This window comes from Styela clava, chromosome 15 (assembly GCF_964204865.1).
Source record: "Styela clava chromosome 15, kaStyClav1.hap1.2, whole genome shotgun sequence".
Taxonomy (NCBI): Eukaryota; Metazoa; Chordata; class Ascidiacea; order Stolidobranchia; family Styelidae; genus Styela; species Styela clava.
In genome coordinates this window covers 8,554,130-8,571,361 of record NC_135264.1, presented here as the reverse complement: position 1 = coordinate 8,571,361, position 17,232 = coordinate 8,554,130, and the positions used below count along the sequence as shown (strand labels likewise).

The 17,232-nt window shown below is 34.3% G+C and overlaps 2 protein-coding genes across 2 annotated transcripts; one reads left to right on the top strand and one right to left on the bottom strand.

The window, feature by feature from the left end:
* Positions 1 to 1,297: 1,297 nt before the first annotated feature.
* LOC120334581 (uncharacterized) lies at positions 1,298 to 8,438 on the top strand. Its single transcript, XM_078120592.1, has 19 exons — positions 1,298 to 1,484; positions 1,754 to 1,826; positions 2,027 to 2,157; positions 2,551 to 2,642; positions 2,815 to 2,938; positions 3,163 to 3,258; positions 3,764 to 4,008; positions 4,354 to 4,431; positions 4,513 to 4,650; positions 4,959 to 5,103; positions 5,194 to 5,317; positions 5,865 to 5,998; positions 6,140 to 6,297; positions 6,665 to 6,755; positions 7,108 to 7,202; positions 7,314 to 7,470; positions 7,590 to 7,747; positions 7,955 to 8,038; positions 8,248 to 8,438. Exons 1-19 carry the CDS (start codon positions 1,421 to 1,423, stop codon positions 8,419 to 8,421), a joined length of 2,361 nt encoding a protein of 786 aa, XP_077976718.1. The 5' UTR covers positions 1,298 to 1,420; the 3' UTR covers positions 8,422 to 8,438.
* Positions 8,439 to 9,024: 586 nt separating this feature from the next.
* LOC120334582 (prolyl endopeptidase FAP-like) lies at positions 9,025 to 17,128 on the bottom strand. Its single transcript, XM_078120564.1, has 19 exons — positions 17,018 to 17,128; positions 16,850 to 16,919; positions 16,648 to 16,771; positions 15,986 to 16,113; positions 15,380 to 15,570; positions 15,067 to 15,200; positions 13,765 to 13,880; positions 13,352 to 13,499; positions 13,108 to 13,254; positions 12,552 to 12,679; positions 12,301 to 12,375; positions 12,019 to 12,187; positions 11,630 to 11,787; positions 11,102 to 11,226; positions 10,887 to 11,015; positions 10,363 to 10,428; positions 9,784 to 9,884; positions 9,604 to 9,711; positions 9,025 to 9,312 (listed from the first exon to the last, which is right to left on the bottom strand). Exons 1-19 carry the CDS (start codon positions 17,097 to 17,099, stop codon positions 9,202 to 9,204), a joined length of 2,310 nt encoding a protein of 769 aa, XP_077976690.1. The 5' UTR covers positions 17,100 to 17,128; the 3' UTR covers positions 9,025 to 9,201.
* Between the last annotated feature and the right edge of the window lie 104 nt (positions 17,129 to 17,232).

Below are 17,232 nucleotides of genomic sequence, written 5' to 3'. Positions count from 1 at the left end.
AACATTTTATTTCTGTGAATTTGTGCGGCAATTTTGGAAAATAGTTAATACATGGGTAACTGAGAACTTTTATCGGGGTAGGGCAAAACTAAGATATAAATCGTGTTTTCTTATGTGCCATATATTTTATATACGATAAAAAATATTATCAACCATGAAAAAATGATTGCAACGAGAAATAGTAGCCTAAACTATCAATCCATATGAAAAAGTGAAAAATTATAATAAGCTCATTTTTTTTCGAGTGCAATGATATTTATGCATTATTGTGTCTATAAAAATGTAAAGTTTTTATCATAATGATAAAATAAAAAAATAAACTTACTTTGGCAAAATTTCGTGGTACATTAATCTAACGATATATTAGTTTTTTGAATCTTGAGTTTCTCCAGTATCGAAGGTATAAGTGCTACAAAGGCTACTACTACGATCGCGTTTTGATCCCAAAGTAACAATGAAGGAATTTAGCATTGTGTCGTTGTCCATTGTATATTATCATCAGAAACACAATTATTGTTTATGGTTTAGTAACATACATACAGACCTAAAATCTTATCACACTTGAATAAATGCAATAAAAATTCAAGATATTTTTCGACCACTGCAAGTCTCAATCTCATTTTTACATACTTTTGTTGGACATTAAATCTAACACCATATTCATTGTCTGTTCAACCTTAAAATTGTTTGCCGTTGAAGCAAGGCATGTGCTTATATTCAATGAGTGGTATTGGAGTATTTTGTCTTGTGCGATAGCGAAGTACCGTGTTTCCCCGAAAATAAGACAGTGACTTACATCAACTTTCTTTTAAAAAATAACACTAGGGCTTATTTTAGTGGGACGTTTTTATTTAAAATGCTGAACATTTATTAATCCTTCAAAACGAGTAGGAAATATTTTTTGCTATCGACTAGGTTAAAAAAAATTGCGCTATTGACTAGGTCTTATTTTCGGGGAAACACGGCAGGGTGAAATGTCCTATTATTAGCTTTGAAAGTGGAATGTTAACTTGATAAACTAAATTGAATAATATTAAAAACCAGGAATGGCATTATTATTCGCTGTCAGTTATTTTATGAAAGATGGATACATTGGTTAAAATTATAGTTGAAATATTTATAATAACTTCGTTTTGACATACTTTGACACACATACTTTGGTATATGTGGGCTTTGCTTTGACATTTGCAAAAAACGACAATAGTTTAGAAAAAATGATATCGTTAGAAAATTTGTATTATGACGTCACAAAATAATTTTCATATTCAACAAAACTGCTGTTTTATAAAATAGTATTAAAAATTATGCTGAACGTGCAAATGTAATAAAAAGAACAGAATGTAGCAAAAAAGAAAAACCAAGCAAGTTCAGCTACGGAAGGTTTGATGACAAGGGAGGGGATGTTTATGCAAATATAATCATGTCTTCAAGTTCTGTGAACTCACTGACATTGTGTGATGCGCCAGGAGGTAAAGATTCAGCTGGTAAGAAATTTCCGCATAATATATATTGCGGTAAAGTCAGCCGAAACCCAAAGTATTTACTACACTCTGTGAATCGTCGTTCGTAACAGTCTCTCATGGTCCTGAGATGACAATGTCCACATAGTGGCCATTCTACACGGAATTAAAAATTACCTACCCGTATAAAATAAACAATTCCAACCGGTATAATTTTCCGTTTTTTGATGTTTGAAAAATGGAAATACACCACCACTGTTTAGTAAAATTATTGTATGTCATTTTGATAACAGTGACGGAAGAAGATGATGACGAAGTTGAACTAATGTTTCTAGATTCTGAAAAGGATGACGTTGAAAATGCTGCGTAAGTTACACTGCGACCAACCTAATATATCAGTAGATTCACTAAACAATGGGCAATCATGCTAGATCTTTTCCAGGCTAATAAGTCGCGTATGTCAATTGCTTGTTGCAAATTATAAATTTATTTTGCTATTATTATGCGATATTTTAAAGAAGTCAGCTGTCGTTATTTCACAACAAAAAATTATTTTACATTTCAAGCGTTTTAGAGGACGGAACGAATAACGATAATCAGGTTCTTCAACCATCCTGTAACATTCCTGTCTCGGACCTAATTCAAAACACAGAAAATGAAGTAGACCAAGAAGTGACTATTCCACATTTGGTTTCAGGTATAGATGATTGTATCACAAATTATCGGAGCTCTATCTCTTTAGTGATTAGGCGCCACCTAGACTCACTAACGTTCCCTAAGAGTGCGGATTGACGCAACCGAATCATTACTGAATCAATTCCAATCGGATTGTTTTTGTCGAATCTAACATTTTCATTGTTACAACCGTCTGCAGTAAAACGACTCCTTCATATAAAACACACGAACTTGGGGTGCATTTGAATAGTAATATATAAACAAACATAAAAAATTATATAATTCAAGGAAGCATTCTTCTTTTTTCAATATATATATATAAATAAAAAAATAGGATTGCTATGATGTTACGAGAGAATGGTTTTATTGTACGTTGGATTTTATCGTGAATTACCTACATATTTTAATTTTGCAGAAGCGGTCGAGAAAGCCTTAACTGAATTCGAAAATGAATCAGTTTGCGTGAGTTCTGACACACCTAGGTCTTCAGAAAGTGATCGACCATCTGTAAGTATATAAGAGCGATATCTAAATCTAAATAAAAACCATTGATACCAACTACATCGAGATATATTAATGGTCAATATCTGCTCTCATAGTTTGCGGAAACGCTTTTGTGTATATTGATATCGAACAGCCCAAAAGATTATTAATGATTCATCAGAACACTTTCTGACAGGTGGAAAAGAAAGTCAGCAAATCTTCATGTAGATCAGAGAATTCGAAAAGCAGCCACAGCAACATTCCATCGTATCCGTCATCAAATAAAATATTTTCTGTGTCGTCCTTCTGTAAATCTGCGGGTATAAGTTTCATTTCGTTTTCGAACTTATTTCGAACTTAACTGTTTACAAAACAACTGTGTGAACAGCATATATTAACTGCTAAGCTACAAACTCCCATAATTTGTTAGAGGCTCATTCATAGTTCATATTTGACAATCTCAATACTATTAAAAATTGGCAACAATGCACAGCAAACAGTCTGTTGATTCTTTCATAATAATACCATGAACATTGTATTTTAGCTGATTTTCTTCAACCCGACGATACTACGAGAGAAAACAAGCCCAGTGAGAGTTCCAAAGAACAAAGAAAACGAGCAGCCATAAGAACAAACGAAGGTCACCTCAATAACACTTATCCATTCGCAAAACTTACATTTTTGCTTGTTTAGTGGTCGGAGTCACATTTTCAACTTTTCCAACTTTAAGACGTCTAAAATCTCATTGGGAGAGAATACACAGACAAAATTTTAGACGTCCCAAAGTTCAGACAGGACAAATATTGCCAATGTTTGAGTTTTCTTCCACCACACACATATAGACAGCTTTCTGCTTCAGCTGAGAGAGTGGGCAGTCTTGGGTTGAAGTTTAATAGAAATATTTGGCTTAAAATCATTGCTTGAATAACTGAACAATTTCATTATCAACATCAATATATTGCGTTCCCTTGAAGATATGATATTTTAGGACATATAGTTCACGAACATTGACGTCAGATTCTCTGTTTAAAAGTTGCTCATGGTAAACAGTAAAAAATGAAAATTAAAACGCAAAGATGTATCGATCTCAAACGAATTCAACTTATATATATATTATTGTTATTATTTTCAACTGTGCTTTTTAGACATTGATTTCCACGACGACGACATAAAGCTTCCTGGCTATGAAAAATTTGCTCGAAGTAAAAGCTTACCGGAAAACAAGACGCAAGATTCGCGAGGAATACGTAAAAATCGACCTAAAAGCGGATCCGTCGATTTTATCAAAAGAAATAAGTCAACTCTATCGACAAAACGAAGTCGAGCTCAATCACAAACCATCAATAAAAGACCGGTTACGGCTACTGCTGGGAAGAGAGGAAGCGTGCTGGTTTGTTTCACCATACATTCATTGGAGTTCGAGAACAAAATGTTTAGTTCTTTACTTTTCAAATATGCAAAATAACAATAGAAAGTACTATCACTATGCCTGAAATTAATACCATTTAAAAATAAAGAATTTATTATTAAAGCAATCAAAAGCATATAGTGAGATCACCTTGAAAGTGTGGGAAAGTGGCATGTTGTGCTTCAGATTATGTCTGCACTTGCATGGTCACATAAATTCACCGCCATAAATCTATATATATATATAGTTTCAGTAGCTCGTGACTATGCATTGAGCAAATTATTTTTAATAATGCTTTTTAATTAATAAAAACATGCATCATTCTAGAATAAAGAGGATTCTGCAACAACTGAACACCGTGTTTCGTTCTCATCTTCGCTTAAAAACAAATCAACGACATTGAACGTGAGTTAAATATGTAATCAGGATCGTTCAATTTTGAACTATTACTGATATTTTTTCCCAATTTGCCAATCTTGTTTTTAGAGAAACAAAAGTCTCACTTCAGGCGAATGGTTGGTATTAAATGAAAGTCAACTCGCCTCCTTCAGAAAACTATTTTCCCGTTTTGATCAGTCACAGAGTGGAGGAATATGCCCAGAGGAATTATTTTCAGCCATCAGGGTATCCTTATTAAAATTTTAATATTATCAGTATCACTTTAAAAAAAGCTATCAAAAACAGATACACAAATTAATCTAATATTTGTGAAAGCAATTGCTCAATAGTTGGTAAATCACTGGGTACTATTAACTAGATATAAAAACTAGTAATCCCAAATATTACGTGAAAAAAATGATAAAATATTCTAAAAATGGAAACTTGAAATGCTCGAATCTTGTAGGGCTATTCAGTATTTTATGCCATATACCGAACAGTGAAAATAAAAATAATATTGGTGACGTTTGTCTGTTTTGATTTTTTTTATACAGGAGTTTATGCCAGAGGAAACTATCCCATTCGAAGATGTCAAAAAAGTACATGCAGAATTGGATATAAAACAAACGGGAGAAATTGAATTTGACGAATTCTTATTTGCAATGACAAATCCGAAAAATTATTTGAAGTTAATTCATGGTTAGTGTCGTTAATTTCCACCGAAATTAAATACTGAAAACAACCACGCCATACCTACCATTTGTTATTAATGGCATTTCTTCCAAAAAGATGATGATCGCAAAAAACTGACCAAAGAAATTAAACTATGGGAAGAATTTCAGAGCAATAGGAACGGACGGAAAATTGGTGTTACAAATAAAATTAATCAACCTCAGGCTTACAGAGAAAATGCGTGAGTAATTTAAGAATGTTTTTGCTAATTCTACATTGATTCATGTAGATTGTAGAGTCTAGTTTAGTCAAATTAAGTTTCAATCAAATTCAGAATCAGAAGGGTGTTTTGTTATCGATTCGAGATTCATCCAATTTCAAGTTTCGAATTGTAGTTTCGTCGTATGAAAATAATTTATAGCACTCTAACCTGAACTAAGGCGTCAGTGCAAACTTATAACTTATGCTATACATATACAGCCAAAATGTGCACATACAGCCAAATATATAATACACATAAAAAATTATATACATTCATCGCCAGCCAAATATACATATACAGCCAATTGCATAAATACATGTATGTATGTATGTTAATTAACTGGATTTATATGTATGTTGATGTGGCTGTATATGCATATGGCACTGATCGTATATGTATGTATATAAGTTAGCTGTATAAACATACTTTTGACTGCATGTATAGCATGTTACAAACCTTACATTAATATAGTATGCTATCTGTACAACAATGTTACTTGAACAGTACTTTTCATTTATTTTCGCAGAGGGAATGATAACAACATATTTTTCACCATGTTGAGAACTGCGACGAAAAAGGATTCCATGCGTGAAATACGTCGCTTTTACGTCAATAAAATTAAAAAGTTAAATGACCACGTGATACACGACTGGTCGGCAGGTAATAAAAGCGTCTTTGCTTGACGAGTTCGGGAAAATTTTTAGTCGTATTTTTCTGTCGTAGAATAAATCGTCGTTTTGGCGAAATTCTATCTTATGCTTACCGCTATCTTATGGACCGCTTGTTTAACTTCAACGTTAGGTCAACGTTGCGTTGGTTTGTCGGATCAAGATGTATTAAGAAGATACGATCACATTAAGAAGGAATTGAATAACAAGAAATCTCCTTTTGCGAAGGAAAAACTTTATCAGGATTCTCCATATGCAAAACCGTTGTACTGGGGTTTGCAGGAATTGAAGGTGAATTGAACTTACAAAAATAAAACAAGACACTATTATTTTCTGCCTGAGAAGCCAATCCTGAACAAATGAGAGAAATAGGGTTCCCGTCACCTTACCCCCTGAATGCTAATGCTTTTCATGTCTAATATTAAACTATGTCGAAGTTCTCAAAATAATCATTTGTGTTATCCAAAGGTGAACTTTACATTGTCGACCATTGTTTCTTCTACCTTAGATTATCCTGAATATTTATTTGCTCTAGTTATTGTACCGTAGAAATAATGTGTGAACTTACTGGTTATAATTTGATAGATATATAGTCATTGACTGATTTAGGTTAAAACCAAAGCTTAACATCATTACTTTTTGAATTTTTGTTGAAAAGTCGGCTGAAACTAGGAGAAAAACATTGCGCGAAGAAAAATTAAAACAGGCGATGAAGCAAGCCAGTATTTCCCTCGAAACGTCGAATGAAGGTACGTCGTTTTTGTCGTAAACTTGATAAATAAAATGTCTACCACAATTCAGGACTATATTTTGATGACGTTAAGACACAAGACTGGGTTTAAAAATAACAAATACATTTCTTATGTGCCCTAAGAAGTGTTGCAGTTGCTGGACGGCGGAGAAACGTGGTTTACATAATCCCTAGTAAATTGTGTCATACCTATTCACTCCTACTCGGACTGATTTCGGGCGACTTGGGCGGAATGTCGTGTTTCGCAATATGATAAAGTTGTCATATCGCCTTCTTTTGTATCTATATTTAAACCATTATGAAAAGCTTTTTTCCATATGCTGTTTCAATATGGCACAAACTTTCAACAGATGGAGACGCACATCACCAGGACGCGACGAAAACAGATCAACAAAAGGTAAAACACATTGACATTCAGCTCTCGGATGAATTTGCCAAACCCAAGGTGAGATTGATTTTAATCATTGTCTGTCATTGCTACGTAAACACCCAACTCATTCGTAAACAACTGACACATTGCGCTCAAAATCGACATTCTGGTATTTCGTTTACTCAGGCGGATTCCTCATTCAAAAAGAAAGATATTTTTATCAAGCGGAAGTCCCACAGCGGCCGAGGACTACCGAAGCAACATGTAAGACAAGACGTAGTTCGAGCTTATACAGCGCCACCTACTGACATAAAGTCAACGTCGTCCGCAGGGAAAAGAGATGGTAAGAGTCGTACTCATATCTCAACTGAAATATGTAAGCTTCAAAGAAGTTACTGATAAAAATGGCAATTAATTTAATAGTATTTTAAGATAACTACTACTTTAAAATTCTATCTCCAGGCAAGAAAAGATTGGCTGGAGTCCGTAGTGCACCTACCCGACGGATAAAAATTTCGGAGTTCGTAGTCACGCCAAAAGTCGTTCCACTTCCGATTTACCCATTGAAAGATAATCCGTGGCCGATGGATTATGATAATGTTGAAGAAATAAGAAAGCGGGTGATTTAGTAATTTTTTTCGTCTTATTAAAATCGATCTTACATATGTACATGTAATAATTTCAGCTAATATCTCTCTAAAGTCTAAACCAATGAAGATATATATTACTATGGTAGTGCCATTGAGATCAGCATTTTGCTAGAAAAAGACATTTATAAGTGACTTACATTTAAACTTTTCGTATAATTTTTATCAATTCTGTCTCAGTCAGCAGACATACTGCAGGAATACTATAACAAATTGAAGAAGGTGTCTGCAACTAATTCTAAAGTTATTTACAAGAAACTACAGGTTTGTATTTTTATTTAATGGCCAATCATCCTTCATTTCAAGGTTGTTGACAATCAAACGAGAAATTCATTCAAGTTACGCATTTCATCATTTATTCCGTCTATTGAAAACAAGTGCGACAAGACTTAGGTCTAGTATATATAAAATAAAACACCATTATTTATTTAATTTATTATTTAATTACCCTAAATAGTACATAATCTAAACAGGTCGATCAAATCAGTCCGATGTTGCAACGCCATTTCAAAAGGTGTTATCTTGCTTATTCGGGAGAATATGAACCGTTTGTTGTGTCACCCTGGATTCCGTATCCTGTCCCTTCACCTTGGATGCAATCTGCCCCTCTTGGCCACAGCTGTCGCGCAAAATCAGCTTGGACATGATGGCTTCTTTTGTTACACTTTTAATTTTTTATAATATATATATATATATATATGAAGAATCGTGTTGTACACGTTGGAATTGCCCTTTTATAACAATAAGATGATTTGCTTGGTCGGGATAGCTAGTCTGATATATTGTCTAAAATACTAATCAATATCACAAACAACTTTGCTTCAACTCTGTCACTAAATGAACTTTTATGCATATACTCCGTTTACATTATCTCCCCACTACGTACATTTAATCACCCGCGTACAAATTGCCATACCTAACAGCAACGGTGTCTGAATTTTACGTCAAAGTTTTTACTGTCAAAATTGGGTTTTCTCGGGAGACCGGATCTGTAATCTAAATTCTCATTGACCCGGAGTCGAATACTTAAACTCTGCGTTGAAGTCAACGCGGAGTCAAGGGTCGACTGTAAATTTCATATCGCAATTAATTACGCAACTTGACCTGAGCGGCAACCGACCGAATGAAACGAAAAGCTCATTTAAAAATAACAATTGTTTGGCGGATCAGAAAAGAACTATTCGTACCGAAGACGGAATCGATTGTAGTCAAAATTCTGTGTTGAATCATTGAAAAATACCACCAAATCATACAATATAATATTATTTATTCAATTAAAGGGTAGGTAGCCTACTTGGTAAATATTTAATTTCAGTTTCAATCAATACGTCGAAGAAATTAACGGGTAAAATAGCAGATCGTGTGCTTCCATTGAATGTTGTATTCATTCACTTCATTTAGATTGATATCGCATTGCTTGTACCATGTCATGGTTTACTAAGACCAAAGCATTGTCTGACTTTGCGCGTTAGCAGTTTGTAGATGTGTTTATTTGCATTCGCTCCTGTACTGATGGAGTGTGCTTCGTCGGCATAAAACTGAAATGGAATTTTGTTAAGACAATATAACCAAGGAATATTGAAAAGTGGATTATTTTGTTAGACTGGCAGTCGTAATTATTACCTAGAAACAAACCATCTCTCGGTACAATATTTTTCAGATTTTTCAAAATTTTGCTGTAAAATAATTGAATACTGGTACTTGTATACGCACTGACTGAATATTTTCTTCTCTTTTAGTTATGTGCTAGTTTCGTATTTGTTAGTAAAAACGATATTAATCGACCTCCAACATTGGCCTAGTTCTAGGCATTGTATAACGTTACTCACATAACTGTCAAAATTAACATCAGCCTGTACAAGAGCTTTATTGATCAATGCAGCGTTTTGGAAATGAACATTGTCGTCTGCGGTTCCATGAATGATGGTGTACGAAGCCTGCACGTGAAAAAATTTTGTTTCGTTAACGCCAGCTTACCTTACCTAGAGTAAAGTAGAATTATCACTTACCAAGTTGAAATTGGTTAGATTTGCGTTCAGTATCGAACATTTTTCGTATCCATCTACGTTATCATCAGGCATACCCATATATCGTTCAGTATGAATGGTGTCTAAAATAAAACACAAGCTACACGTTTATTTACAACATTTGGCGCTTAGCATCGCATTTTCAACAAGAGTGCAATGCTCGAATATATGGACATCAAGGTCCAGTACCAAGGCTTATGCGACTGAAATTCTTTATCTGATAACACAACAGCCTTAAAACAAAACAGCAAATACCAGTGCTACCGTTGCTGAGCAATAAGCACAAGCTTTTCCGAAATGCAGATTGGTTTGACGACGAAAATTTAGCAACAATCCAAGTACACTTTATGCCCAAAAACTAATATAATATGTTGTGTGGTCGTCAGACCATGTTGGATAGCCCACCGAATTGTCCTTGATAAGATATCATGTTGATTTCGATAAGATATCAAAATTATTAGTCATCATACGGTGGATATGACACACGAATATGAGTTCCGACAACCGTTAGAAATAGTTTTAACATAATTTTCAAAAAAGGTTTTCTGGAAAGTTCCATACCATAGAAATATCTCGAAGCCAGTGGTGCCACTGCAAATCCACATTTGAAAACTCCTGCACCTTTGGCTGGAAATCATAACACAGCATTATTTGATCCGTTAACAATACTACCGGAAATTAAACTATTTTGGTATATATATGAGATTTTACCTAAGTAGAGTTTGCCCCTTTTGTGTTTATTCGACAGGTCACCGCAACTGCTACGGTTTTAATTGGTATATATTACCAAATAATTTATATAGGTAATTTTTATTTGCCTAAACAGAGACAGGTATGGCAATGCCCTAATTTATTCCAACCTAAGATAAACAGAATCATATATATATAAAAGGGAAGCAATAATAGGGTACCCAAGTAAACAACAAGGGTAGCCATAATTGATTGATATATATAATCTTCGATTACCGTCAAATTTTATTTCACTAAAAAACTCCCACAAATATTTTAAATTGGCTGTATTGGTAATCATATGCTTGGTCTGTCATATGCTTTAAACTTAGATTTTAAGTATTTGATATAGTTACATATTGTGAACGTGGTGGTATATCCTCCATAGCTCCATCCCCAAAGCGCAATTCTACTTGAATCAATGTAATCAAATGTGTCCGCAAAGTATTGTGCTATTTCGGTTGTGTCTTCCTTTTCAATTTGTCCTGAAAACATTCATGAAATAGGCTTTGTACCGTAAGAATTAACATTTAAATGGCAGCTTTAGGAAACCTCATTACGTATATCTTACCTAATTTCCTGTATAACAAGTGTGCAATATCGTCCCCACGATATCCGCTTCCACGGCCATCAAAACTCGCAACTAAGATTTCGTATTGACTAACTAAATGAGTTTGTGCCCATCGTCTTGTCCATCTAAAAACAATTCAAATGTGTCTATTATGGTGACCGTACATTTGAACCCATGTACATTTGAACCCATGCGTATATCCACGGGTTCAATCTATATGCGGGTTCTAAAACCCATGGTTTAGGGTTAGTATGGGTTTAACTATCCGTGACACAAAAAAAATTTCATAGGTGCAATAGCATACAGGTGCAATTGTCATGGGTTCAAATGTACGTGGGTTCAAATGTAATGGAACCGTCTATTATATATATTTATTTATATTTATATATATACTTACTCTAAAAGCAAACTTATAGTGAGATAGCATCGATTCCCTGCTGCATTGTATTTCTTAAACATCCGCAATATGCCAACACAAGACCTGAGAGATTTATGTTAGTATGGTCTATATTTTTGACATAAGCGAACCTGTTCTGCACTTTCTGAAATCCCGGCCCTCCATATACTTCTATTAATAGTGGATATTTTTTTGTCTCATCAAAATTAGCTGGTTTGAAAATTTCATACAGAAAATCCACATTAGTCGGACTTTTATAAACTCCTGTGTTTCTTGTGGGCCACAATATCTAAAACAAAACAAAAATATACAGGTGGGCGGGTTCTAGTTTTAAACAGATTTGTATTATTGTGCTGAGGTGCCAAATTGTGATGCATTGCGGTATGTCATATAATAAAACAATCGAGTATTTTATTTTTATAAATATATTTATTAAACCGACATTTCCTACATGAACTTTTCGAGACGTTCACTATTGTTTGCCAATGAGTCTAACGAATACTTCTAGCTAGTCTCTCACCTGAGCCTTGTTGTTAATCAAATCGGTGTTGTTCTCATAGACAGTTGGTTCGCTGTAATTTCCACTAGCCTCCATCATTTGTATAGTAGTCATTGGTACATCCGGACCTCCACAATTTAAAACCAAATATGACAGCCCTGGACTGAACGATGGTGTCACCCATTGGCACCTGAACATCGACTCAGTTATTGTTTCGTAGACTTCTTCAATAGGCACAATCAAAACAATTTCAATTCTCACTATTTTTGATTTAGTCAGCAATTTACTGATAACAATATTTACCTATCCTGATCCAACATGCAAGATATGCATTCCCAGTCGTCAACGTGTGTGGGTTCCACGGACGAAAAACGAACTCTACGAAGTAATGATACAAGGGAAAGTCGTTAAATAATACAAATAAAAACGATCCAAAGATATATATTTATATTTCAGCAATATAACTATTTTTTGTGATACTGAAAAATGAAAGTAATTTGTAGTAAAATTAAATAGTTCCCCAAATTCCTAACTTTCCATGAAAAATCACAAACCTGTATACATTTCTACTTCCTGGTGACGGAGCTGCAGCTGTAAAATAGACCCAATCGTTCACATCATCGTATCCGCGCAATGAAGTTACCACAGACCCTCCCGTCGTAAGAAAACGCTTCGTTTCTGCCTTAGAGTTAAAATTTAAAAATTCAGATTTGTTGTTGATATCGTATGTTGTAATCGCGACGTGGTTTTAATTCAATCAAAAACAAAAGTGTTCATATATCATAAGAACCAATCGACTACATTAAATGTATATTAGATTGGGAGCCATAATTTGATACCTCAGAGTTTTGTAAATCAAGAATCGATTCGGTAAATCATTGAACGGTGGGTTATTCATATAATCACGTTTTCAGACTAGCGGGTTTATGTTGCCATCAAAGTTAACATGAATAAACCTAGCAGACAGTTACCCGTTTTTCAAAAATGGTATCCGCCATATGTACAATATAATTTTCTCCGAGGTTGAGCGCAAAAAAAGTCAACAATTACTATCAAAATGTTTTGTTAAATAATTCTCTTTGAGACGTAAACTGATTTTAATTTTAATACCTTGGGATTAACAACAGCAACATGCCAAAAGCCTTCAGAGTTTGAAAAGGCAGTGATGTATGTTCTGTTGGAGTCACTCAATAAAACAGGCGTAAACGGTACTCCACCGTTACCGATCCACCCCGTACTGCTTATCTCATAGCTTCCCTGAAATTTCAAAGAAACGGTGATACCGGTATTTACAGATATAATACAGTACGGATAAAGTATTAATACTTAACCTAAACCGACGTCGTAACTTTACCGGTATATCCCAGCATTCGCGATACGATGCGTTGCTCCGGTTATATTCGCAATATGTAGCCATCGATTGATTGGAAACCCGATTCAACCAAAGAGTCAAATGTGCTTTGCTATCCGGATACCAATACATGCGGCTGAACAGATGATCTCTGTGGATGAAAAAATAACAAGAGAGCTATGCTCAAATATATGGACACGTCTAACTCATAAATGTAGTCACACAAGCGATCCGAGTCACACTATACTATAACACCAGTTACCGGTACCGCGCAGATCACCGTTCCCCACAAGCCCCACTATTTTTCTATTAAATGAGTTGGCGACAATACAACTTGTAAATGTACTTGTGCTGGGTGTGCTAATTATTATCCTCAATCCTCATACACAACAAAATCTAGAACAAAACCCACTTACGAGTTCAAGTTCAGTGGTGCAACAAGCGGTGAGTCGGTTTCATGATTCTCGATGTCGTAGACCAAAAGAGTAACAACTGGATTATTACGTCCAGCTTTGGGATAAGCAACATTTACCTTAAATAACCATAATAGTTTCTTGGTTACTGAAGAAAAACAAGTGTATTGTTGAATTATATATAAGTTCAAATGGCCACTACGGAAAGAATCTGGGCGCCTCAATAGTACTTGGTGAAAGATGATATACAAACCAACCCCTTTCAATAATATACACATACAGCTAATCAAATATTTATACACAGCCAATGACATATCGATATACAGCAATGCAAATGATAATTACACACACACAATCGATTTCATATCAATGTATGCCTGTTTGTTTAATATTATAGAGTTTCTTTTGTTCAAATAGCGAAGGTAGATTTTGATAGTATGTAGTTGTAAGCGAACGACTAGAATTACCTCTCGTCTCCGGGCTTGTATTAACGGTTTAACCCAACGAGATGATCTCGAGATGTTTATTTACCAAAATGTAATGCAAGAAACTTGATAATCTGTACTAAATTTTAAATAAGACAGGGTCTTATTTCAATTTTATTTTAAAAAATAACACCAGGGCTTATTTTAGAAGGGTGTCTTTTATTTTCATTCATCGAAAACAAAATTACAAAGTAGAGAATCACGAAATTTTCAAATATACAAAATATGAAAACCGATATCCATTTGCTTCTAAATGACACATTTTTATTTAATAAAACTGCTAAACATGGATTATTCAAAAAAAAACATATCATCTGGAATGTTTTGCAAGTCACTATAGAATGACTAAATTCATATCGACTAGGTAAAAAAAAAGTTGCGCTATCGACTTAATATAATCGTAATAAAATCATTTTATAAATTCAGGCTAGGTCTTATTTTCGTGCTTGGTCTTATTTTCGGGGAAAAGCGTTAACAGTGGTGACAGCCATTGAGTGATGCTTGGATCAATTTAATACTCTATTTACACTTTCGATAATTAAAGTGAATTTAGAATCAACAACCATTTCTATAATTTTTCTGTAAGCTTTTAGAACTAAACAAAATGTTACATGAGTAATGAAAGTTGACTATGAACTTCAGTCTGTAGGCTAGTTTATCAAATAACCAAACTCTAATTTATCCCAAAACAGGACTATATCACTGTTGATGAGCGATCAGTTGTTGGGTGTATCATTACATAACAGCTAGGCTGTCTCGTACTTATTCTCGAGTAACCAAAAGTATCGAAGGAACAATAACAATAATAATTTAGTCTCACCATTTCTGGATATTTATCTCCATTATAAACGGAAAATTCTATTTGATCTACTTGTGAGTCATTCGTTTTTAAATACATCAGTTGTGTGCCATCAGGCGACCAAGAGATAACGTGTCTTGTGAATATCATCTCCTCTGCAAATATTCACAAATTATGTAATTAAACATACAGAAGTCAATAATCATATCTAAACAGATAGCACATCCCAGTAAGCCTATTTAATGTATTTTATTACACCTGTCGCAAATTATTCATGTTTAGACCAAGGTCTGTTTTATAATAAATGCTTATTTTGTTCATTTCAACAACCTACCTTCGTATACCCAGTCTGGAATACCATTATAAATGTCATTCTGTCTTCCGTCAGATGTTAACCTATCTGCCGCAGTCTGGGGAGTCTTGCGGTAATATATATCATTTTCCCTGACCCACACTAGACTACTTCCAACCGGCGACCATCTTATATATTGAATATCCGAAGGTAAAGAGAAGATAGCGTTGTCTCTGTATATATAAGTGAATGTTTGAAAAGTATTTTCCACTTTCTCGTAAAAGAATGATTCAGATGATCAATTAGCCTACTCGAAAATACGGAGATTTGGGTGTCGAAAAGTGGAGGATTATTTCATAGTCTTGCCCCAATTCAAGATCTTAATCTACAGTTTTTGGTAATCCGTCAAGGTAAGAAGTTTCACAAAAAGGTGATATAATATATTTTCTTATTCAACACATAATTAATCATGAGACTCATTCAGTAAAAAGGTTTGTCAACATACATATACATAGTTATAGTATGTTTCATTCATGTTTACTGTGCCTTTAACTTTTTTTTATATGAATATATAGCTGATTAGAGAATTGTTGTACATGTAAATATTAACTAATAATCGGAGTAACACACATCGACCGATTAACTCACCCGTCTGTCACACTGTAAATTGAGTACGACCCATTGTAGGAATGTCTCCATTGTTTCGCATAACTCGTTCGAACGAAAAAGTACTGTTCGTCTGCTGATAAACTCCATCCCGATCCGCTTGTTTTATCCTATAACATTATAAAATAACGGTGTCTGCAGGTAAGGATTAGTAGTTTGATCCAATGAGGATATATACATCTGCATTGGTTTGTCTAATCAATTTTGTAAACGAAGTTCTATTTGATCGAAGGTAATGTAATTGAGAAGTATATATATTTATTTTTCATAGAAGATTATCTCATTGTTTTCAATAATACTTTTTGCATCGAATTTGGTGAAAAGCAGTGAAATAGCAGCCACTTTTGTGTACTTCTTTTACTTCCTTTATTGCTTGCAAAGTGTATGTGCTGATGAAATTTACATCGTCTTTATTCGCAATTGCAGCATAAACTGCTTTTATCAGCCCAGGAACGGAAATGTCTTGTAAGTCAAAGAAAATCCAATCCAGTAAAGACTTTGAATATTACCAGTAGACCAGACTGATCAACCCCGGTTCCGACATGCCAACGTATCTAATAGCAACGGTTGCGTATAAATGATCATAAAACTTAAGATTTATTTGCCTATTGACAATCCTATAATGTTACTGTTATACGACTCACGAAAACTGCCTTATCGACAACGACGGTGGGAGTGCCGGTAGACATGTCCATCTTTTGTATTCCATCCTCGTCTTGAAATATATACTCGGTATCTGAGACCCAAGATGGATAAAAGCTACTGTACCTAAAATGAGCCAACAAAATTACGCATTATAAATATATATAAGAAATGCCTTTAGTTATCACTGAAATCAAAAATTACCAAAATTTCGAGTCGTACAAGTCTTCAAATGTAAATGGTTGTTGGACATCAGCATCCGATTTTACTGAAACTAACAGAAAAATTCATTAGAATTCTGTTTAATCATGAATTTGTAATTCACTAAATACGAATGTTTGGTCAGCTATTGCTGTCTTAAAAATCACTTACCAGTTTTGATTTGTGGAAAGCATGACGTAGAAGATATGATGACCAGAAATATGCAACTTTTGAGGATCGGTGAAACAATCATTATGCTTGAAGCAATACGATATGTAACTAACCTTAGAATTCATAAAAAAAACTGTTTATAACTCTATTACATTACAGATATTGCAATGATACAGTAGAATAATATGTTCTTGAATATTGTGAAATGTCTGAAC